The sequence below is a fragment of the Microcebus murinus genome, chromosome 11, assembly GCF_040939455.1.
Source record: "Microcebus murinus isolate Inina chromosome 11, M.murinus_Inina_mat1.0, whole genome shotgun sequence".
Lineage (NCBI taxonomy): Eukaryota > Metazoa > Chordata > Mammalia > Primates > Cheirogaleidae > Microcebus > Microcebus murinus.
Genome location: NC_134114.1, coordinates 99,858,954 through 99,883,356, shown reverse-complemented (window position 1 = coordinate 99,883,356; position 24,403 = coordinate 99,858,954). Strand labels below are relative to the sequence as shown.

Here is a 24,403-nt window from a genome sequence, read left to right as displayed (position 1 = left end):
CATTTTAAAAAATGTCACTTAAATTAATTTAAATTTAAAATTTAAAACAACAAATAAAATTTGTATGTCATTATGTGTGATAGAACATCAGAATGTGTGAAGCAAAAACTGACATAATTGAAAGGAGACATATAGAAAAATCCATAATTTTAGTCAGAGATTTCAATACTTCTCTTTCCTTAATTGATAGAACAAGAAGAATATCAGTAAGAATAGAGAAGACTTGAATCAAATAAACCTCATTGACATTTAGGGAAGATTACAGCCAGAAATTATAGAATACAGATTTTTTCAAGTATAAATGGATCATTAGCCAATATAGGCCATGAGCCACACAATAAACCTCAATTAAAATTACATTCAGTATATTCTTGTACCATAAGAGATTTAAACTAGAAATCAATAACAAAAAATATATAAAAATTTTAAAAATTTGAAAATTAAGCCATTTATAGGTAACACATAGATCAAAATAGAAATCACAATGATAACATGAAAATATTTTTAACCAAAAATACAACTGTGTTTTATAAAGCAGTGCTAAGAATTTTACTTTTTTTTTTTTTAGCGTATTATGGGGGTACAAGTGTTAAGGTTACGTTTATTGCCCATGCCACCCCCCTCGAGTAGTGCTTAGAATTTTATAGCTTTAAATTGTCACATTAGGAAAGAAAAAAGAACTCAAATCCATGATCTAAGTTTTCCCTTAAAATGGTAGGAAAAAAGAGCAACTCAAAAGCAAAATGAATAGAAAAAAGAAAATAGTAAAGGGCAGAAGTCAACTAAACAGAAAATAACAATAGAAGCAATCAAAAATACCAAAAATTGGTTATCTCAAAAGGATTGTATGAATGATAGAAGTCTATTAAGAAAAATAGACACAAATTAATAACATAGAAATAAGAGATATAATATTGTTTAGATAGACATTATAATGTAATAAGGAAATATTATAAATAATTTTAAGTCTATAGATTTGACAGATGAAATAGATTAATTTCTTAAAGACATCTTACCAAAACTGACACAAGAACAAGAACATCTGAAATGCCTTATACAATTAATGAAACTAGGTTGGGATATAAAACTTTCACACAAAGAAAACTTTAATATTCAGACATCTAAGCAAAAATACTACCAATCTTATAACATAGAAAAGGAGGAGCACAGGTTTCTTCTAACGTACAAAAGAGTTATTTTTCTTAAGGTGGATAATAAATATAAATATGTTCATTTTATTGTTCCTAATTAGCGAAGGGTATTTATTTGTATGTATTAAATATTCAGGAAAGTTACATTTGTATATATTCTATATAAATATGTAAGTTTATTGCAAATATTTCTCTGAAATATGGTTTTCATTTTTGTTTCTTCGATGGTGTCATTTAAAGAGAAAGATTTACTATTAATAAAATTCAACATATCCTTGCTTTAGGATTAGTAATTTTGAAAAGTGGTAAAGAATCATGGGTTAACACAAGGTAACGAACATGTTTTCTTACACTTTTTTCTAGATGTTTTAGAGTCTCAGCATTTTTGCTTAGATCTCTGATCCACTCTGGTAATTTCTGTGTGTGATGTGAGGGTGGAGCCAAGGCTCGTTTCTGTTTTCTATAAAAATACATAGTTGTTTCAGCGCCACTTGTTTAGAATTTCATTTTCCCCGTTCATCACCTCAACAATTTTTTGGTTGAAGTCAGCTGAATCCATTACGATGTGTTTAATTTCTCACTATGATAATGAATTTGTCAAATTTTGTCATTTTTTGCTTTATAGCTTGAAGCTATATTCCTGGGTTCATATAGTTTTAAAATATTAATATCTTTCCAATGAACTGAGTTCTTTTATATAGTTATTTTGTGGCTTTTAAAAAAAAATCTCAAGCAATGTGTTTTGCTTTCATGTGAATTCTGATTTATATTATTATTATTATCATTAGATTTTTGATTTGTATTTTTCTGGAAGATTTCTGTATTCTTTGATGTTCAGTATTGTGAATGTTATTTTTATATATGTCTCTTTTGAACATCCTATATCTGGATTATTTTCAAAATTCAATCTGACAATTTTTTATCTTTTAGCTACAGTGGTAGTCTCTAAGTATTTATTAAAATTGTTGATATCTTTTGATTTGTTTATGCCATCTCATTTTGTGTTCTTTTTTCCTACTTGCTATATCTTTCTTTTATTTTCTTCTATCTTAGTTTCAATTGATTGATTATTTTAAATCACATTTCTCAACATTATATTTGGTTCTTTAAAAGAATGTGTCTATTCAATTATATAGTCATATTCTTCATTCTTACTATTAAATCCCTCTTTTGTATGTGTAAACATTTTAACGATAATTATTTTTATATTCTGTGTATATGACACAAATTTATATGTCTGATTCTGCTCTTTATTGTTTCAACTATATTTTGTTCATGATGTCTATTTCCTTTGTAGTTTCTGAATTTTTTTATTATTAAATTATTTTCATTGAACTTTATAGAAATTTTTTGAGGCCTGATCTGAAGCTGCTTTCCTTCAAAAAGGATTTGCATTTGCATTTGCATATGCCAGCCACTTTGGTAAGTGTCTTGAGGATTTGGGACTTCACAGTCAGGGTAAATTGGTGCTGCAACTCCACATGAGGGTTTGCTTTGCCTTGTGAATACTCAGGGAAATTGTTTGTTTATTTCCACTTAATACTAAAGTTAACATGAAAATGTGTCTACATTTTCTTTCTTTTTCCTTTTGTGCTGCAGATTCACATCCCTCTCTCCTTTGAACTGAGCTTGTGCTCCACTGGAGATCTTGCTTTATTCAGGGCTCTCCGATTACAGCCTTAGGCTTTGTTTTCTGTCCACAGAATTCCTGTGACTCTCAAAGCCTAAACTTGGTTACCAGGATTAAACATAAGTGGGTCTTCAGAGACAGCCTAATATTCTGGCTTCCTGTTTCCACTTTGTTTTTGGCGTCTAAAGATTCCTTAATTTCTTTCGAGCTCAGAGGTAGGACTGAATGCCTGTATCCCCCCAAAATTCATATTTTGAAACCCTACCCCCTAATGTGATGGTAGTATGAGGTGAGATCTTTGGGAAGTAATTAGGATTGGATGAGGTCATGAGAGTGAAATCCTTATGAAAGGGATCAGTGTTCTTTTAAGGGTCCTGAGAGAGCTTGCTTCCTCTCCCTCTGCCATGTGAGGACACAGCTAGAAGTTGGCAGTCTGCATCCCACAAGGGGGCCCCCCTAGAGCTCAAATGCTGGCACCCTGATCTTGGACTTCTAGCCTCCAGAACTGTGAAATATAAATTTCTTTTGTTTATAAGCCATCCGATCTATGGTACTTTGTTATAGTAGCCCAAAGTGACCAAAATAAGAGGTAAATTATAAAATTTTTTGCTTTTGTATTTTGCTCGATTTAATGTGTTTTTAGTAAGTATTTGTCCACAGTGCCTGCACGTAAAACTGGATAGAAGGTAAACTGACTCATATGACCTTTTTAGAGAGTTTTTTTGTTTTTTGTTTTCTTTTGCTTTTTTTCTTAAGAGAAGAGGTTTTTGTTCTGTCACAATCATAGCTCACTGCAGCTTGGAACTCCTAGGCTCAACTGATCCTCTTGCCTCAGCCTTCCGAGTACCTAAGACTACAGGCTTATGCCACCATGCCTGGCTGTTTTGGAGATTTTTAAAAATCACAAACCATAATGATTTTGTAAAGATATAACACAAGTTTATCTGAAGTATTCTCCATATTAGGCTTTTTGATAAATTATAACAGAATAATAATGCCATAATCTTCAGAGTAGCAGGTAATAGTTTATTATAAGAATATAGTTCAAAGAGAGTAATGAAAAAGAAAAATTGCATTGGGAGAGGATTGAATGCCTCCTATAACAGAAAACATAGTCTGATGTAGACAATTTATTTGGGAATGATCAGTTTGCCAAGGTTCTAACGTCCTTTGTTTTTTGCTAAAGCCATTTCAGATGAATATTTCCAATGACTTCCCATGCCCAAAGGGGCCTTTAGGAAATGTGATTTATGATATGTATTCATTTGCCAGGGCTTTGGGCTTGAAGCCTAGGATTTTAATATGGTGTCATTTATTTTCTTCTCCCAACTTGCCCCTCATCCATATGTCCTACGTCAGTAAAGAGCACTACTACTTGCCAGAACCTAGAAGTCATCCTTGAATCTTTATCCTTTATCAACACTCATGTTCATTTTTCAACAAGTTCCAACAGTTCAACTTCTTTAATATCTCTGGAAGCCACTGAATTTTTCCCATTCCTATTTTCTTGACAGGTTTATACAACTGGTTACTTTGCCTCCATTCTTGCACCTTTCCATTAATTCATCAGGGTAAGTATTTTTTCTGAGTCAGCAAATGAGGCAACTGTTGGCTCTTGAATAAACATGGTGACATATTAGTATTTTCAGCATTGATTTAATCTCCAGAGAAGCGTTCATCCTGTTTAGGAAAATAGATCCTGTTTCTTTATACTAGGAAAAGACCCTGTTAACTTAGGCTTAAAGCTAAGCATAAGGAGAACTGGCAATAATTAAGGCCAGACACTTGAGACAGATATATGATTCAAGCATTAAAATGAATGGTCTTTTACTAACAAAGAGTGACTGGGGACTTATGTTTAGAGGTCTGTAGCAGAGAAAGAAGAAGGGATTTGGCAGAATTGGAGCCAGCAATTAGAGAAGAAAAAAGTCATTTCATAATTTTTGCCCTTCTGAGTTAGGTCTATACAATAAGTCAATCACATTAGTTTAAAAAGGAGAACAATGAGGTTAAGTGAAGGAAGTTTAAGAAAAATGTGTTCAAAGATGACATTTACCTTAAAATCATAAATGTTGCATGGAAGGCAACACTTTCCTTTAAAAAAAGAAAAATTAAAAAGAGGCAGCATGGTTCATTGTCTAAGAATCTAGATGCTATGGCCAGACTCTTTGGGTTCATATTTAGGATCATAGATTTTTAGATGTGTGACACTGGGCAAAAAATTTAGTCTTTGTTACTCTATTCTCTGATTTTGAAAAATTAGGAAATTAGTAGTGCCCACTTCACAGAGGTGCTGTAAAGATATTTAATGGGCATATGTAATTCACTGGCCTATATTAATCATTAAGCAAATGTGAAGAATCTTTTCTTTAAAAAAATGCACTCAAAAAATCTATAATTTCTTGTGCGCCATTCTGTGTTAGTTATTGTGGGCAAAGCACTGCACAAAATGCCTTCAAGAATTAACAGTGAAGATTGACAATATAAATGCAAGAATGTAAACAAACAATTCAGGCAAGGACAGGTGCTGTAAATGAAACAAAGCAAGATAATGTAATAGGGAGTGGCTTGCTGGAGGTCACACTGTATATGGAAAGAAAATAACAGCTTTGAATAACTGGCTGGATTTGCTGATATAACATATTTTTTCTTTCTTTTTTTTATTTCAGCATATTATGGGGGTACAGATTTTAAGGTTTCAATAAATGCCCTTTCCCCTCTCCCCCCACAAGCCTGAGTTTCCAGCATGACCATCCCCTAGATGGTGCACATCTCACTCAGATATAAACATATTAAAGTGGCAAAAAAAAATGAAAGATCAGGGAGCACTCTCAGTTTTGACATAAACTACTGGATAGACATTAGTGAGTGTGGTAGAATGAATAATGACCACCTCCCAATCTATCCATGTTCCTAAAAGATAGATATCATACAAAATTTGTCTCTGACCACATAGCGATGAAGTTAGAATCAATAACAGAAGAAAAACTGGAAATTTCACAGATTTATGGAAATTAAACAGGATGCTCTTAAAGAGCCAATGAATCAATGAAAAAAAATCACAAGGGAAATTAAAAGGTATCTGGAAACAAATGAAAATGAAAACTGAACATACCAAAACTTATGGTAAACAGAAAAAATAGCTCTAAGAGGGAAATATAAGCTGTATAAACTCTTACATTAAAAAACAAGAAAGTGGCGGGGCACAGTGGCTCACACCTGTAATTCCAGCACTTTGGGAGGCCAAGGTCATAGGATTGCTTGAGGCCAGGGGTTCAAAACCAGCCTGAGCAACATAGTGTGACCCTATCTCTATGGAAAATAAAATTTAAAAAATAGCCAGTCATGGTTGAATGATTGTGCATGTTTGTAGCCCCAGCTACTTATGATGATACCACTAAACTCTAGCCTGGGTAACAATATGAGACCTTGTTTCTAAAAGAAAAAGAAAGAAAAAAAAGGAAAGACTTCAAATAAACAACTTAACTTTAGAACTGAAGGAACTGTAAAGAGAAGAACAAATTTAATCCAAAACTAACAGAAGGAAAAGTGTAATCAATATTAGAACAGAGAGAAAAACAGAATAGAAAAACAATAGGGAAACATCAACAAAACCAAAAGCTGGTTCTTGGAAGAGATTAACAAAAATGACAAATCTTTAGTTAGACTGACTAAGGAAAAAAAAAAGAGAAGACTTAAATTACCAAAATCAGAAATGAAAGTGGGAACATTATAACCAATGCTACAGAGATAAAAAGCACTATAGGGTACTATAAACAACTGTATGACAACAAATTGAATAAACTAAATGAAATGGGCAAATTCCCAGAAATACAAAACCTACCAAGAATAAATCATGAAGAAACAGAAGTCCTACACAGACCTATAATTGGTGAGGGGATTTAATCAATAATCAAAAATCAAAAGATAAGTCCTGGACCTGGTGGATTTTTATATATGGTATTAGATAAGCATACAATTTCATTTTTCTGTATATAGACAATCAGTTTTCCAAGTACCATTCAATAAAAATACTATCCTTTCTCCACTGAATGAATAGTCTTGGAACCCTTGCTGAGAATTGTTTAACCATATATGTAAGGGTGGATTTCTGGGCTTTCTAGTCTATTACACTAATCTATATGTCTGTTTTTAGGTGAGTACTATACTGTCTTGATTACTGTAGCTTTGTGTAAGTTTTGAAATTAGAAGTATGAGTGCTCCATCTTTTCCTTCTTTTTCACGATTGGTTTGACTATTCAGGGGCACTTGATATTCTATATGAATGTTATGATGGATTTTTGTATTTCTTCAGAAGGTGTCGTTGAGATGTAAATGTACTCAATGCCACTGAACTTGTTAAACTTTACACTTAAAACAGTTAAGATGGTAAATTTTATGTTATATGTATTTTACTGCAATGAACATGTTGTTAATGGGGGAAAATAAATATCCATGTCCTATCCCTGGAACCTATAAATGCTACTGACATGGACTGAATATCTGTGTCCCCACTAAATTCATACATTGAAATTTTAACCCTCAAGGAAATGTTGTTATTAATAGAAGGTGGAGCCTTTTGAGAGGTGATTTGGTCATGGGATTCGTGCCCCTAGAAAGGAGACCCCAGATAACTAACTAGTCCTTTCTATCATGTGAGGACACAGTGAAAAGTTGCCAAACAAGGAATTAAGAAAGGGACCCTCACCAGGCACAGAATCTGTTAGCACCTTGATCTTGGACTTCCCAGCTTCCAGAACATTGAGAAATAAATTCTGTTGTTTATAAGCTTCCTAGTCCATGGTATTTCCATAGCAGCCTGAAGGAACTAAGATAACTACCTTCTATGGCACATTAAAAAAAAGGCTTTGGAGATATTAAAGATCTTAATGGGAAGATTATCCTGGATAATCCAAGTGGACCCTAAATGCAATTACATGTATCCTTCTAAGAGGAAAGAAGAGGGAGATTTGAACACAGAAGAAAAACATATGACAATGGGACCATAAAGGCAGATATTGGAGTGATAAGGCCATAAGCGAAGAAATGCTGGCAGCCACCAGAGCTGGAAGAGACAAGAAATGGATGTTTCCCTAGAGTCTCCAGAGATATTGCTTCATGGAAGACACTTTGATATTTGCTCCAATGAAACTGATTTTGGACTTCTGCCCTTCAGCACTATGAGACAATACATTTCTATTGTTTTAAGGAACCAAGTTTTCAGTAATTATTATAGCAGTCCTAGGGCACTAATACAGTGACATTCATTGTATTGCAATGAGGAAAATTAAGGTAAGAACACGTTTCAGCATGAGGTCAAAATCAAAGTTTTGATTTAGACTATTGATTTTGGACTTATTATTTCTGAGGTACCTATGAGATGCCTGATAATTTACATCAAATAAACATGTAAAGCAATAGAGTTAAATGTGATTCCCTAGGGAGGGAGTACAGCAGAGAGGAGAGCAGGGCCTGTTAGTAAATGCCCGTCAATAAATTAGATGGTTCGTTTTGCTACATGCCAGGTTACTAAAACTCATAGTATAATCTAGAACCTTGTAAAATTGTGAAAATTTCATTTGCAGCATTTAAGTTCCTTTCCAGCTTGGAAAAAAGAACACGTACACCCAAGTATAATAGCCAACTATCAGCTACTGAATGAAAGCATGACATTGTCTAGATGATGCCCAGTGTCTCCAAACAGTGTGTATTAGGAATTTAATCTGAATTTGCTAATCATGGATGATGTACTTGCACTTAATATGTATTTAAAAGCCATAGTAGGTAAAAATAGATCATAGATATATATTGGTAAGAACAAACTGATGAATGATAAAGAATTTCTTTTACTGTCCCTGTCCTCAATGAAAACAAAAAATCAATCTGAGTGGAGACCACACATTTTTGATATTGCAGAGTAGAAACAATCTTGTAAGATGGGTTGTTTACCATGTACAAAGGATTTCCCTATTAGGACATTATTGCTTATTTGAGAAAGAATAATGAGGACATTATTTTTGTTAAGAAAATAAAAGCCTTGAGAGCTTTTTAAAAGATAATATAAACACAATGTTATAATTCTGGAAAATTATTTAGTCTTCTACATGACCTAATCGTATCAGATCTCTCTGTGGATGCCATAACTATAAAAGTCCACTTCACATGACTTAATTAGATTGAAAGTTTAATACACAAGCAAGTGCATTTGCCAAATGAGTATTTTCTTTCATATATTCAAAAGTTATTAATTGATCCAATTCAAATATTAAATAACTATTTATAGTCCTTTTCACAAGCAATATTTAAAAATACTTTCTTGAATACGTCAGTTTTCCTAAAATGGAGCATGAAAGAGAATCCATTTTCACTTAAAGATCATGTCCTTTTAAAATGTAGAAAACATTTTCTTGAATCCCACAGTTTTCCTAATTCTAAAACAGTCATTATGGATATATACACATATATGAATGTATACATGCAATTAATATGTAGATGTGTATATGTATGTATGTATAATATGTGAAATAAATACATCTATGAAATATATTACACATGGATAGAAATACGAAATAAAACATACCCAAACCATACCCAAACCATTTAATGAGTTCTTTGTTATCATGGACTCACATGTGAAAGCAATTCATACCCTTCAAAAACATATAGACTTTTGCTCCTGGGAAGTCCCTGGGAGAGAAGGAAAGAAATTCCTATTTGATAAAGACCAGGGGTGCTTCCTGGGAAGTTCAAACATGAACCTAGAAACTGACTTCGCAGTCATCACAGAACTGTCAGGGCAGGGAGTTGGGCTCGTACTTGGATCAGCTCTGTGTCTGTAACACAGGTTACCTAAATAGCTATGTGCTGGCTTTTCCTCCACGACTTTGATTCTTCTTGCTCCAGCAGGTATCACCAGGACTTCTACGTAACCTGTAAAGAGTCAATAAAACATGAAATAAATCCTGAGGTCTTATACAATCTCTTTTCTTAATTGACTTGCCTTTTCCCCCTTTTGGTTTTTGTTCTTGCTGTGATATTTTGATACCTATGTAAAGAAAAGTTTTTATATATAAAAGCTGCCATGATTTCAAGTGAAGACATTTATTGGAAAGATGTTGAGCCTATATTGCTATTAAGGACAAATAGGCAATTGTATTTTATTACAAAAAGCTCACTGTTGCTGATACCTTATGAAATGTGAGGAGAGAAAAAGCCCAATAGAACAGCCTGGTTAAAATGCAGTGGATCTTGGAAGAGAGAAAATGACCTCAGATTTTGCTCTGGGAACTCCTTTTGGTAAGAAAGTGTAGAGAAAAAGAACACAGAGCTGGAGAGAAGATAGCTGGCCTGACCCGGTCCCTGGAGTAGCTACGTGTAGGACAGAGAGACTAGGCATTCCCTGGAGGAGATTAATAGACACTTTTGAAACTGAAGCTGGAGACAGTAAGTTTAAGGCCACACCAAGCAATGAACTGTCACCTCCAAGGTATAGACAGTTGGATGCAAGACAGAAATGCAAGGTGCTTCTCAGGAAAGATTTTTCAGCAGAGGTAAGGGATGTAATGCTTGACGTGAAATAAAATGATAAGGTAAAGTGGCATAAGAAGAATGAATGTGCAGAAAAAGTCAGAATCAAGATTTCACTTAGGGTAGAATAATGATAGATGCCTATTTTTGGATAAATGGTTAAGTTATAAAATAATACTTAATATTCCACTTAGTATTTCTGTGCAGATCCATGTCTCTGATAAAAATCTAATTTTAAAGCCTTAAAAAAGTATAACAGCTAATTCCAGAGTTGTCTACTGTTTATTAATTATTCAAATTCCTGAAAATGTTTATAGTTATTTGGCATATAATGAAAGGTAGTATATACCCCACCTGGTGGCTGTGGCTGGAATTAGAGGCATGTGTTTTTAGAATCATAATTTCCATTCAAGAACCCCGCTTAAATAATCAACCATTGAATACCACGTGTTCAGTAACACCAAACATGAAAGCCCTATCACTCTGTTACGTGGGCAAAATAGGTAACAATGAAAATAGAAACAAATGCTTACTGGCTATTTGTACACAGAGTAAGTAAGGTAAGATGATCTCTGCTCTAGACAAGGCTTAAATCCTTATGTAAGGAAGAGCTAAATGAAACTGCAAAAATTATATGAAAACGATAATATGCAAAATGATATGATTAATTCCCTGCTAAAGAATATAAGGCAAAGTTGTTTAAGCTACCTGCTGCTTTGATCACATAAGCACTCAAAGATCCACTGCTATTTTTACTCAGAGGTGGGGTTTTCTTCCTGTTAACTGGTGATATAGTTACTCACATTTCAGAAATACGGGCATCAGCCAGAATCATTATGATTCCGAGGAGAGAACAGTTCATGTTAAGTTTTTAAAAAGTTTCACAAAGAAGTAAATAGATGAACTATCTTTAGAGAATGTGTAGAATTCAGATATATAGGAAAAGGATAAGTTCACTGCATGTGAAGAAGAGTAAGAGATACACAGTGTTTCTGGTTGCGCTGGAATAGAATGATTCTGATGAAATGAGAAGACGTAAGAAGGTGACACTATTAAAGAGAGTTGAAATGAAAGCTTGAAGCTACTGAACATTCTCCAGCGAGGATGGCACTTAGATGCTGGTGGAGAAGCCGTGTCTCACAGCAATGTGCAGGACAAGCGGTGACAGAGCTGCGGGTGACAGTGTGAGGAGGCAAAGGCTGAAATGCAGGAGTGGGAAAGGCTAAGGGAGAAAATGCAGAAAGCACTGTGAAAATAAAAACGGCAGAATTTGGTAATTAATAGGAAGTGGGGAAATAGACATTGAACATAATGCTTTATTATTACTAATGTGAGAATGGGGCCATCATTTACAGGAACATGGAAGCCACGAATGGAATCATCTAGTTTGGTAATAATTTGATAGGGTTAGCTTTGCAATTTATATCTAACTAAATGGTACAACACATTAGTAAAAACACTGAGTAAGAGTTCTGGAACATCTGAAACTCTAGAGAAAGTTCTGGCTCTTGATGTACCTTTGCAAGGCATCCTTGCAGAAGCAGTCATTTAAACTGTAGTAAGTGGACAAAATTGAGAGAGAAATCAAGTACTCGACCTTGGTGGCACGGTTTTAAACAAAGAGATTGAAAACAAATCAGGAAATAAGACAGAGAAGAAATAATCATGGGAAGGAAAAGATCTAGTCTGATTTGGGTAGTGGGACCCTGTGGATAAGAATATCTCAGAAAGAGTTGCTGGTCAACTTGTCGCAAGCTGTGCATCAAAGCTGAGACATCAAAGAGAAAGGTGACTGATGAGAATCCATTGGATGTCACTGTAAAGAGGTGACTGTTAATCTCTGAGAAAATAAATTTCATAAAAAAGTGTTTGGAGAAGATGTTAAATTTCAGTATGTTAAAGATGAAGAGTAGATAGAACAAAGCAGAGGTAGTATGTGTAAATTCCTGTTTAACAGCATACTCAGAGGTATGTTGTACATTAGAACAATAGTTATATCTAAGTTTATGGTTATATTTACAGCAATTCTCTATTATTGAGTTGGAATGGCTTAGAGGAAGGTGAGTTAGACTGATTTTAAAGAAGAAAGAAAACCAGCCTGAGCAAGAGCAAGACCCCATCTCTACTGTAAATAGAAATAAATTAATTGGACAACTAATATATATAGAAAATATTAGCCGGGCATGGTGGTGCATGCCTGTAGTCCCGGCTACTCGGGAGGCTGAGGCAGGAGGATTGCTTGAGCCCAGGAGTTGGAGGTTGCTGTGAGCTATGCTAATGCTACCGCTCACTCTAGCCTGGGGCAACAAAGTGAGACTCTGTCTCAAAAAAAATAAAAAATAATAAAAAAAATAAAGAAGAAAGAGAAGCAAAAATATATTAAGCAAAGACATATGAAGAGAGAAAACCAATGATGAGGGTTAGATATCTTTTAGCAAATAAGCCATTTGGTACCACAGAGACTGTACATTTTTTAAGAAGTGAATCTGTGTGGTGATTGCCTGGCCTAGAAATTAGAACAAGAAGCCAGTGATGCCAATGTCCTAAATGTGATCCTCATTTTGGACTGTTTGCTTTGCATAGAGTAACATCAAATTTTAAGACCGGAGATCCCATTCTTAATCAGTCATCTTAAAATCCCAATAGCAATCATCATCTTCATGATAATGAAGTAATAAATGCCATATTTTTAACAATTGCTATAAGCTAATTACTATCGTAATTACTTTACATAAACTATTACTTTGACCCATAATGATAATATCCAAGGCTGATATTACATTTCTCTTTTAATAGATGAGAAAATAAAGAAAGAAAATATATACTTTTCAACAGTACTTAGTTGACCTAAGCTTTGAACTTAGACTTGTCTATTCTACTATTCACTTCATGCTATGACCCACTGCTTCTGTTTCTTAAAGTAGAATATAGTAGTTGACCTTGTAACTTTCCCAGTGCTGCGGCAAACAAACAACCAAACACAAACTCTAGAGCATGTCCTCACACAGTGTGGTGTCTTCATATTCCTATATGAAGAATAACGCATTTTCCCCTATTTTCTTCTTAGTATATACTGATAACTATACAGTTTTGCAACTGGCCAAATACACAATTTACCTCTCATTTCTTTAAAAAAGTATCACTTGGCTAGGCAAATTACAGTGAAAGACATGATAAAGTACTAAGAAAAAAAAAACCACTTAAGTTTCTAGGTCCAACAAAAATGATTTAGCAAACCCTAAATAGAGCACAGGGACTGAAAACACCCTCATTTCTCTGCACATGTGTTACTCATACAATATACACTGTGTGCATGGCCAGCTGGACATATAAAGTTGCAAGTCCTTCAAGAAATACTAGGAAGTCCATAAACTACAGGGATAAAATGGTTTCAAGAGAAATGAAAACAACATTTGTAAAGTCACAAGTAGAAGGAGCCCATAATAGAATTAAGGATTCATGGATATTTTTTAAAATTTAAAGTTCTGAACAATGTAATGTTTCATTATTAATTAAATGAGCAAATATTAATGGTTCACACACTATGGTGATAATTGTAAATATGGTATTAAACAAAAATAGCACAATGTTTTTTCTTCATTAAGCTTAAGGTCTAGTAGGGAAGGAAAAACAAAGGAATGCAAAATTATATGTATATAAATATGATTAGAGCTACACTATATGGATACAAATATGGCAAGTATCAACCACTAAACTAGCCATCAGTGACAGGAAGCAGAGGTCACTCAGGCACCACTTCACTAAAGAAGTGACATTTGAAATGAGATAAGTGATGCCTAGGAATTTGCTGGGCAAAGCCAAGAGGAAAGTGATAAGGGCAGTGGGAAGGGGAGTAGTGGTGGGAGGGAGGGCTGGTAAGGGGGGTGGATCATGGTCAGGTTGACCACCTGTAAGAACTTAGAGAAGCAAGGGAACCTTGGTATAAGAAGAGGCTGGAGAGACAGACAGGGACAACATTATGTAAGACCTTAAGGTCCAAGATAGGAATTCTGGTTTCTTCCCTGTGAGCAATATGAAACTAACATAGCATAGAAAGCAACAGTGACATTATTAGTCTTTGATATTTCTAGTATCTTCGGTGTCTCAGACATTTTCCAAACAGCAGATGCCATTAATATAATCTACCTATAGTGAGCAAACAAATAATCAAAAGTAGATATTAAAGTGGAATAAAACCAAAGGGGGTTTGAAGTAGAAATCAAGGAAAAATGTATTCACATAACTAGTCTGAATGAAAAATGTCACTGATTTTTTTTATGGTATTTTTTTTTTCTACACTTAATGCATACATGAAGTATTATTACTTTTAAATATAGGCATCAGTGCTAAAGGTGCAACAGCCTTCTTCATACTGTGAACTGTTTCCATGCATATTAAATACTCATGAAAAAATATTCTAGAATCTTTAACTAGGAGAAAAATCTTTAACTATGAAAAAAAATTCTAGAATCTTCAAATTTCTTCAGTTTTTCAGATTTTATTTGAACTTCTGCACTACAAAAACTTCTCCCATCATAATCAAGTGGAAAAGCTTATTATAATTACATTTCTCTGTAGAAAGTCTGAGAACCTGTTTCAGCTAAGTATGTTTTTTCTAAACAAGTGCTGTCAGATTTTTGATTTGGGGAGCCTATCACCTTTTTCACTGCTTTGGAAATTGAGATTTTGATCTGCAGCTTATCCTGGGTCTTAGTTAAGTCAAGATCTTTGGGCTCACTTTCTTTGTATTTTGTTTGGGCCTAGCTAAAGGTTACATTCAATCGTCGGAAGGTTGTGTCCAGTTTTCTTTTCTGAAGGGACTCTTTTATCTAGAGTGAACTCAGTTTTCTAGATTATTCAAACACAAATGGCTTGTTCTTTGTATTAAAAGTAATATATATTTCAGTCTTAGTTTTTTTGATGCTCCTTGTGAGTTTAAAATAATTTAATAGGAAAATGCTGATATGTATATGAATATCAGTGATGAAAATACAGCTATATATATTAAGATTGTACAACAGATACATTTTCAGGTAACAGATTAATATAAACCCAGATGTTTGCTTCCTCCCAGTAAGCTTAAGAACCGGAGTATAAAGCATATTTGTGGGTCATTATATTTCAGTATAGATAATATCACTTTTTATAGTAAAATACTTTAAAATTCACACTACACAGATCATTCATAGCCATAGTAACATCATATTCCCTGAGTTTATAGATGAGAAAACAGAATAAGAGAGGGTGAACTCTACTATTAATATATCTGGAACATTATCCCACATTTTCTGACTCCCCTCTCTTATGGTTTCCTTTATGATACCCTGTTATAGAGCCTCTGTTTTCAAAAATATATTTCCTGGAAACTTAGCAAAAACATGAAGAAAAACATAAAGAAAATGGAAAGCTGAAAATCTGGAGACTAATATTCTCTCTCAATGGCTACTTCAGACCGTTACAAATCATTATTTGCTATTAGACATCATGCTTTGCATTGGAGAATGAGGCCTGCAGATAACATTAGCCAATGCAAATTAGATTACTCCCTTGCTGCTCTCACTTATTAAATGTACAACAGATGACTTCATATTTTCATTATTGGGAAATGGGCTTGTTAGAATTTCTGGCTCATATCATCACATATATTACATGTCATGACAAAAAACTCATTCAATATCCATTTGCAAAAGTTTTCCACAGAATCAGAACTATGAAATCTAAATCAACTTTGAATAATCTCTGTTATTAATCCCTAAGACTGTAGGAATCAATAACAATTAAAAAGTAAAGAAAAATTACCTGCTCCTCTGGTGTGATTAAAATCTCCTTTAATGATTTTGCATGATTTTCCATTGCCATTGCATATACCACAATGATCTTCCCTTGCAAGGGACCCTAAGAAACCATCACAGCCAACTTTCTGAAACCAGAGAATGACAGCACATAATAAATTGAAGATTTTTTTTCTTTTTTTCTACTACTGATTCAGGATAAACCTAGTCCCTATAAACTAGACATGTTTAATAGACAGACTTGTAAACTATTATATTCTCTGGTACAAACTAATACAGCAAGCTCATGTCAAATAGTATAATCTGTGAAATGACCAATAGCAAGATAGCAATGAGTATTTTCCATACAGTAAGTATTTAATGGTATCTTAAAGTAATTTGGAAAAAATATTATTGAGACAAATGCAATTTACTAAAATCCAAAGGAAATCATATTTCTATTAAATATAATATGATTAATTTAATTCATTCTACTGATCACAGAACAGATATGCTTCACTATATGGATGGCTTCACTTTTAAAAGTAAATATTAAATATCAACTTTATGAAAAACTCAATATAGATGTTTATTTTCTACAGTTCAAGAATAAACTTCAGTTTATCGTATTACCATTTTCTTTGGCACATAGCACATGAATGTAAGTAAGAACTCCTCCTAGCCCGTGGCTGCTATAAGAAAATACGAACAGTTGGGGAATTAATTTTTATATGCTCCCAGAAGAATTTTCTTAATATGAATCTTCTAGACCGAATCAATTACCTCTTTTCTTGTAAATAATATTTGCTTCCCATCAATGCTCAAGAAAGATCATATTTTTCAAAGTTCTACATGCTGAAAGGCAGAATTTGTATGTCAATATTATCAAAAATAAACACTAGGAATGTGCATTTCTCCTAATCAGGAAGGAAGGATTTGGAAAAGAGACCATGGATATATCCATTTATAAAAAGTTCCCATTATTTCCGAGGAAATTTTAAAACTATTAAATAAAACAGAAACAAAAACAGGGCTGTTGTAACTGGTTTGGTGGTGCCGGGGCGGGAAGCGAGCAGACCGCAAGACACAGCTGCAGGATGAGTGTCCTGGGAGAGGAAAAGCCATAAGAAAACTGCATGATGCAGCCTCCGTTCCTTTTCAAGGGGGCCTGTCAGTGTCAACAGGTACAAAGTTTAGCTCAGAACCATGTCAGAACATATGTCAGAACACATGTCAAAGCTTATTTGGAGAGAAATAAAGCGGATGTCTCTGGATGAAAGAAATGGCCATCACAGGAAATGCTCAAAGGCAGCCAAGTCTGTGACAGGGCCATTAAGCCGGAGCCAGACTTGGAAGTCTTGGGTTGAGAAAAAGTTTTTCCTTCATGTACAAATGAGGAAAAATTTAGAGTAGAGCTTAGCGTGATTTTGAGGTGATAAAATTGATTTTATTGCTCTATCCCTGGTACCCAGATTGTTTCTTGGTAAATAGCAAGAGTACAATAAATAGTAGTTCAGTGATTGGCCAGGTTAGTATTCAGTAGTATCTTAGTATTTTTCTAACTCTATAACTTGAATATTACAAGGTTTGCAAACCTAAAGCAAATGTTAGGGATAGACATAGATACAAGAATTCAATAATCACATTTTTTAAAGATTTTGTATTGTATAATTGGCAGTTTCAAGTATCTGCATATATCAAAATATGGCCACATAAATCCAAAAGTGGAGGATAAATTACTTTGAAAAGGCCATGCCATTTAGCTGGTGGCAGGGCCCTGAGGTAGCACTGGCATGCCAGAGACGGGGAGTGGCGTCATCAGACAGGGTCAAGCCCTCCTTGTCCTTTTCATGAACAGAGACTTCACAGAACCAGATGCGGCCACCGCAGTAAGCTGTTTTTAATCGCCAAGTCTGGAATTCTATATTCAGCTTTAGTGCTACATATTGTGTGATAAAATAAAACACTTTAGACAAACCCCTGATTTACAGAGGGTTTTCAGAAAGAATAAAAGAGGCACGTTATAAATTATATCAAAAGACTAAGTAAAGCATTTTAACTAAAAAGCCAGAATCTTGAAGTGTTCTAATGGCATTAGAAGTCACAGTCTCTTTCTGTGAATTCTAATTTAATTATAATCATCATGTTAACATAGCATTTGCATAGAATTTCCTGTTATTGCTATAATTTTAATATCTAGCTGAGGACTCTGTAAAAGATTTGGCTTACATAGTACTGTTAAGTAAAAAGCATAGAAATTTAGGCTATTTGGCATGTAATATGGAAAATAATTTTTTGAAAAATAAACTTATTTAAGGCATATAGTAATCTAACAGATTTGCATATAATGAGATAAAGTTAAAAGCTTTACTTGCACAATAAATAGTCCTAAAAACAAAATATGTATAGGTAAGAAGTTAAGATGATTTTTTACAGGTAAATGAATAATCATATTTTAGTTACTGCCATATTCTGTTAAAAAATAAAGAATATTAACATGTAATCATAAGATTGCTTTTTATGCCAATGGTTTTACATGAGTCTATGCTTGAAACTCTAAGCATGCTGGCAAAATATATCCTCTTAGAGCTGGGAAAGCATTTAAGCTTCATGTTAATCCCAACTTTTTAACCAGAAGTCCACATACCTCGATTGGACAATAGATTATTCCATCCACAGTTTGTAATTGTTTTCAAACTTTGGCGTGTGTACATGTATGTGTATGTGTGTGTGTTCAAGTGCGTATTTTTCTAGGGCAAAATTTCTTTGTAAAATTCTCAAAGGAGGCCAGGGACAGTGGCTCACACCTGTAATCCCAGCACTTTGGGAGGCCAAGATAGGAGGATCACTTGAGGGTAGAAGCTCAAGACTACCTGGGCAATATAGCGAGATCCCATCTCTACAAAAAATATAAAAAATTAGCCAGGATTGGTGGCACACGCCCGTAGTCCTAGCTACTCAGGAGGCTGAGGAAGGAGGATGGGTTGAACCCAGGAGCTCAAGGCTACAGTGAGCTATGATTGTGCTACTGTACTCCAGCCTGGAAGACACAGTGAGACCCTGTCTCAACAAACAAACAAACAAAATAAAACAAAAGACAAATTCTCAAAGGAGTGTACATAGCACAAAGTCAATGACCATTGGTTATCAGCCTTATTTCACAGATTAGTTAATGCATATTCATATTGAATATATTTTAAGTGATTTGCCCCCAAACACATTTTACTAATGGCTGTCATGGATTCAGTGCTGCCCCACTCAACAACCTTTCATTGCTAATGGCTTTATTTCTCTCCTGCTTCTGGGAATATAATCAGAAAAGAAAACGGCCTTTCCCAAGGTCATTTCCACTTCTGGGGAGCTTGTATCCAAACACTAGTAGATGCTGGGGATAAAAAGGCCTGGTATTCTTGCCTTACAAGATGACAATTCTGAAGACCCAAATCAGCTTGGAACTTCCCACAGGGACAGCTAAGGCCTTGTGCAGCCCAATTTCTCCCCGTGCTCAATCCTGCTTCCTTCCCCTCCCTACCTGGATGCAGATCGTGAAAGCATTCAGCATTCAACTTCCTGCATATTAATCTTCCAGGGGAAGACAACTTAAGACAGTAGCAGAACTATGGCTAACAACTTCTAAGTTCTGGCCTTTGTATCTTTCCACTATTCTCCTCATACTCACTTTAACAGAAATTTAATTTTTCTAAAGAGGGATAAAGGAGAGCACATGAATCCATGTAAATTGAAAATATTTTTAAAAGGAATAGAAATGCAAATAAGATGTTTAAGTATTATAAGAAAGTAGAATATGCATTTGAAATCATTTAAGTATGTTGATAATACTTGAATATGAGTAATAAGACTGATTTTATAGGTTGTTGCCTCATTTCAGTCTTGGACACAAAACATGGAGAACTAGAGAGCTCGAATTTTTGGTCTGGAATGTTTTGAAATAAAATGCTCAGAGCATTACAATTTTAGATCTGCAATATATATGTTACACAATTAAAATCTCAGATTCTTTCAGCTAGGATTTTATGGATTACCTAGACTAAACCTGTCATACAGATGAAGAAATGGAGTTTCAAAATAGATCAGACTTTCTCAAGGTTACAGTCAAAGTAGGACTATACCCACATATTTTGAATCTTAATCTAAAGCTTTCCACTATGCAGTAAACTTGCTCATTGGGCCCACAATCCTCCATCAACATAAAAATTTTTCCTTTCGGAATGTCTTACCTGGCATCTCCCATTTGCACAGATATCTAACCCCTGATATCCACAAGAAGTTCCATCCATCACTTTTTCTGATAAAAGAACAGGTTGTTCTTTTCCAACAGGAGAGCAAAACAAGGCACATGGTTTTTCTACATATAGAGTAGATAAGAAGAAATGTGAAAAAAAGTTACTTCTTTAATATTTTTATCTTAAGCTTTATTTTTTCAGAAAGTTTACTGAGCAAAAATATAATTCAATGCTACTTGAGTACTATAATATTAGAGAAAGATTATTGTAACAAATCAGATACCTGGAAAAATAATAGGTACCCAATAAATATTAATCACTTCCTTAGAAATCTGGCTTCATATTATTGTCAAAATGTATTAGTTATTATTTTCTGGCACAAAACTTCTATCACACACAAGCCAATCATTCTTCCTGAAAAATATTTTACACACTCCAATTATTTGCTCAGATCTTTTGAAATGATCTCTATTTTAAGTACGTACCAGAATTCTACCTAATTTTAAGTTCTAGTTAAGATTTATAATACTTTATCTATGTAATCTTCCTTGATGTCTTATTTCTAAATATCAATACACTTAACTTTAATCTAATGTATTTGCATTTTCTAATTGAAAAATTACTAAAGGGAGAAAGAACCTCTAAGATGAGCAAATTCCGTAAGATTTTCCATTACTAGGATGTTTAGAAATGCAATCCAATCCCATGAGAATATCCATCGTTCTATGCAATTGCTGATGTGCTGGTGAGGACTCAACTTCCTTCAGTATTTACTCAGAGAGCACATCAGTGTATGTGATGTCTAGGTTTAGAAACATCATTCCATCTAAAGAAGTCTTGAATGGCTGGCAATCTTCTTCAGTGCCTCATTGAGCAACAAGGTAGGGTTGTTGAGGTTAAAATGCCTCTTAAGCTCAAAAAGTGGCAAGATATTTTTAAAGCGGTGTTTCTATTTCTAAGCCTTCTACAGAGGAGCTGCAGTATTTGGTAACACCAATAGTACAATTATCCAAATCTGAAACGTCAGAGCTATTTCCGTGCTACGTTACTACTCTACTGGCTTGACACCAGTCAAGCCCTTTACTGTTTATTAAGCTTGTATAAATAGAATGGAAAATAGTTTACAGTCTCTGACACTGATCTTCCCTTATGTCTTCAGTAAAGTTCCACGTATGCTGATGGGATTCTATAAATACCAAATAACAGCCAGAAGCATGGAACAGGGTATCACTTTGCAAAGAGAAGACAGACAGTTAAATGAGCCTTCAGAATTGAACATTTTGAACAGTTTTCACATGTGGCTTCTGAATACTGCTCTGAACAATTTTGAGGAGTTGGAACATGGCCTTCAATCTGCATGGTTTTGAAATTTTCCTTTAAGATGCCATTATAAGCTGCAATAAAGCATTTCAGTGTGCTCTCACACCTCAAAGTAGGTTATGTTTATACAATGACTGCTTACTAGGTCATATCTTTGGACTTAAAAACAGCTGCTATAATTGTAACACTTTAAAAGTGGTATGTATAATTCTCTTTCTGGAGTTTTCATTGAAGAGAACAGCAAATCAGATATATGGATAATGTTGAAAGGAGTTAGTCTCCTAGAAAATTCCATACACATTCCAAGCAAGAATTCAGATAAAAATTTTTCTATTTCTCCTTTTATAACATATAGCCAATGTACTCTGCTTACTTTAGCTTTACAGATGACGTAACATTTGATACCCGTCTTCCTTCCTGGAGCATGTCCTTGAGACTGTGACACTGTAGTGATCCATGTAACATACCATACTTGGCAGACAGGCTCTGTCTTGATTTAAGAGGCTAACCCTTTCCAAGATATGCATTAGACATGGATTTCAGCCAAATTTCAGCACACGCAGAGCATATGAAACACCTGAATGTTGAAGCCATACATCTCTTTTGTCTAAAAATAAACATTCACTACTGCATCGATAGTCTATATTTAATTCTCCTAGACATGGAATAACAGATATAGCTACTTGCATTTTAAGATATCATATGCTATTAAGATTTGAGATTTTTTTTAAAAAATCATATATTTTAATTTCTTTTACAGTGCTATAATACAAGCAGGCTAGTTGGATAGTTTATTCATCATATGGACTGATGAGTCAGATTGATAAGTGCTGCACAATTATGAAAAAATGATAAGTTGCTAATTATATAAAAAGGTATTATGGATCATTTCCATGATAAACCTCACTTTCTAAGAGTCAGAACCTTTTCTAATAGTGATTTACAATAGCTTTAATGTTCTAAATTGATGCCCATCCAACTCTGATTTTCTTTTAATCTGGAGAAAATCTGTTTTCTATCTCTTATTTCACATACGAGTAAATAGGTTTCAAATGAATTTAACATTATTAAATCTTATGGCCAGTTAGAAGTAGAGACAGATTTAACACTCACATAATCAGATGATGATATTTATGATGTGAATGGTCATACTGAGTATATTGTTATAATAAAAGGATATTGGTTATGTATTCAGATTTATTTAGCAAATCTTCATCAGAAGCTTAATACACACCAGATGGTCCATGAGGAACAGATATTAGAGGGAATATAGACACATTAAAATGTACTATTACAGGGTGCTTGCAGGGTACTTAGAAGGGGCACATACTCAATTTGGAGGATCAGGGGAGTTGTTTTTTCCTAGAGGAATTGAGTCAAAAAATCAGTAGAAGTTTTCAAAGTAAATAAATAGGGAGAGAGATCAAAAGCTTGAGAAGGAAAATGTGTTATGAAACCAGCTGGTATAGGGCTCAGACAGAAGACAGTAGGTGTGTCTGAGAAGTAGAATGGAAGTCGGCCTGAGCCTCCAGGAGGCCACAAAGTGGAACAAGAGAGATGAGGCAGGAGAAGTTAAAGAGGACAGGGCAAAACCCGCCCTTATAAGCCAGGTAATCATGTTTGTGTGACTGAAAGGTTAGTGCTACTTTCCCTGAGATGGAGACACTCAAGAAGATCGAATGGACACAAACAGGAAGGGTTCAGATTATGAGTTTGGTCTTAAATTTGCAGATATCCAAGTAGCTGTATCAAGCAGGCAGTTGTACATATGAGTTTTGAATTCAAATGAAAAATCTGGCTGAAGACATAAATTCATGAGTTACTTGCATATTTGAAGTCATGGGAGTACATGAGATCACCTAAGAAGAAAACATAGAGTGAAAAAAGAATAGCATCTGGGATAGGCAGAAGAATGTGCCAGAGACGTGGTAGGAGAACCAGGTCTTTGTTGGAACATGGAAACCCAGGCACACATGTGTTTCAAGAACCATAGGGTGGTTAATTGTGTGTATTGAGGGGCATGTAAGAAGAGGATGTGAAGCTATTCATGCAGTTTAGTTTCCATGAGGCATCTTGATGACAGTAAGGAGATTTGTATTGGTGGACTCCATCCTGAAGGGAAGGAAACAAAGTGCTGGGAAGCAGTAGCTCTTTGGAGAAGGGTGGACCTGAGGACAGAAAGGTATGAAGGCACCAGTTCAAGGTGGCTGCGGGCTCTAGGGAAAGTCTGTATGTTTTAGTGGAAGAGTCCTAAGTACTCTTTTGAAGAGTCAAAAATCCAGTGTTGATTATCCAAAACGGAAGAGATGAAATATACAAGCGAAAGTACGGATAACCAGTAAAATATCTGAAAAGGGAAGACAGGGATAGCATCCAGGGCACAGGTGGAGGGACTGGCCTTTGGAAAGGAGGAACTAAAATTTTGCTACAGTGGAAAGCATGTGGAGTGTCTTCAGTCAGGCTTAAATGTTTGAAAGCAGGAAGATAAGGAGGTAATTATCTGATGGCTGCCATTTTCCCCCCACAAGTAGGGGAATAATCTGCCCTATTGTTTGGCTGCTTCCATTACTGCTTGTATGCACATGCTACTCTGAGAAAATGGTGTTATCAGATGGGTGCAGTGAAAATGAGAAGTAAAGGAGTCTGGATTATTGACCGGAGTGTTATCAGAATAATGGAAAGCACAGTCCAAATTGACTATGGGGAGAAATAAACAAAGAAGAGACTGGCAGCATCATGGTCAATGAACTCAGAGAACCT

General features: G+C 34.7%; 1 protein-coding gene across 1 annotated transcript in view; it reads right to left on the bottom strand.

The window, feature by feature from the left end:
- Positions 1–24,403, bottom strand: part of ADAMTS19 (ADAM metallopeptidase with thrombospondin type 1 motif 19) — a 244,675-nt gene that overhangs the window by 62,044 nt on the left and 158,228 nt on the right. Inside the window, exons 14-16 of the mRNA XM_076008346.1 lie at positions 20,318–20,445; positions 16,108–16,228; positions 9,631–9,711 (exon numbers count right to left, since the gene is read on the bottom strand). Of these exons, the coding sequence (XP_075864461.1) occupies positions 9,631–9,711; positions 16,108–16,228; positions 20,318–20,445 (330 nt within the window). The remainder of the gene's footprint in view (positions 1–9,630; positions 9,712–16,107; positions 16,229–20,317; positions 20,446–24,403) is intronic.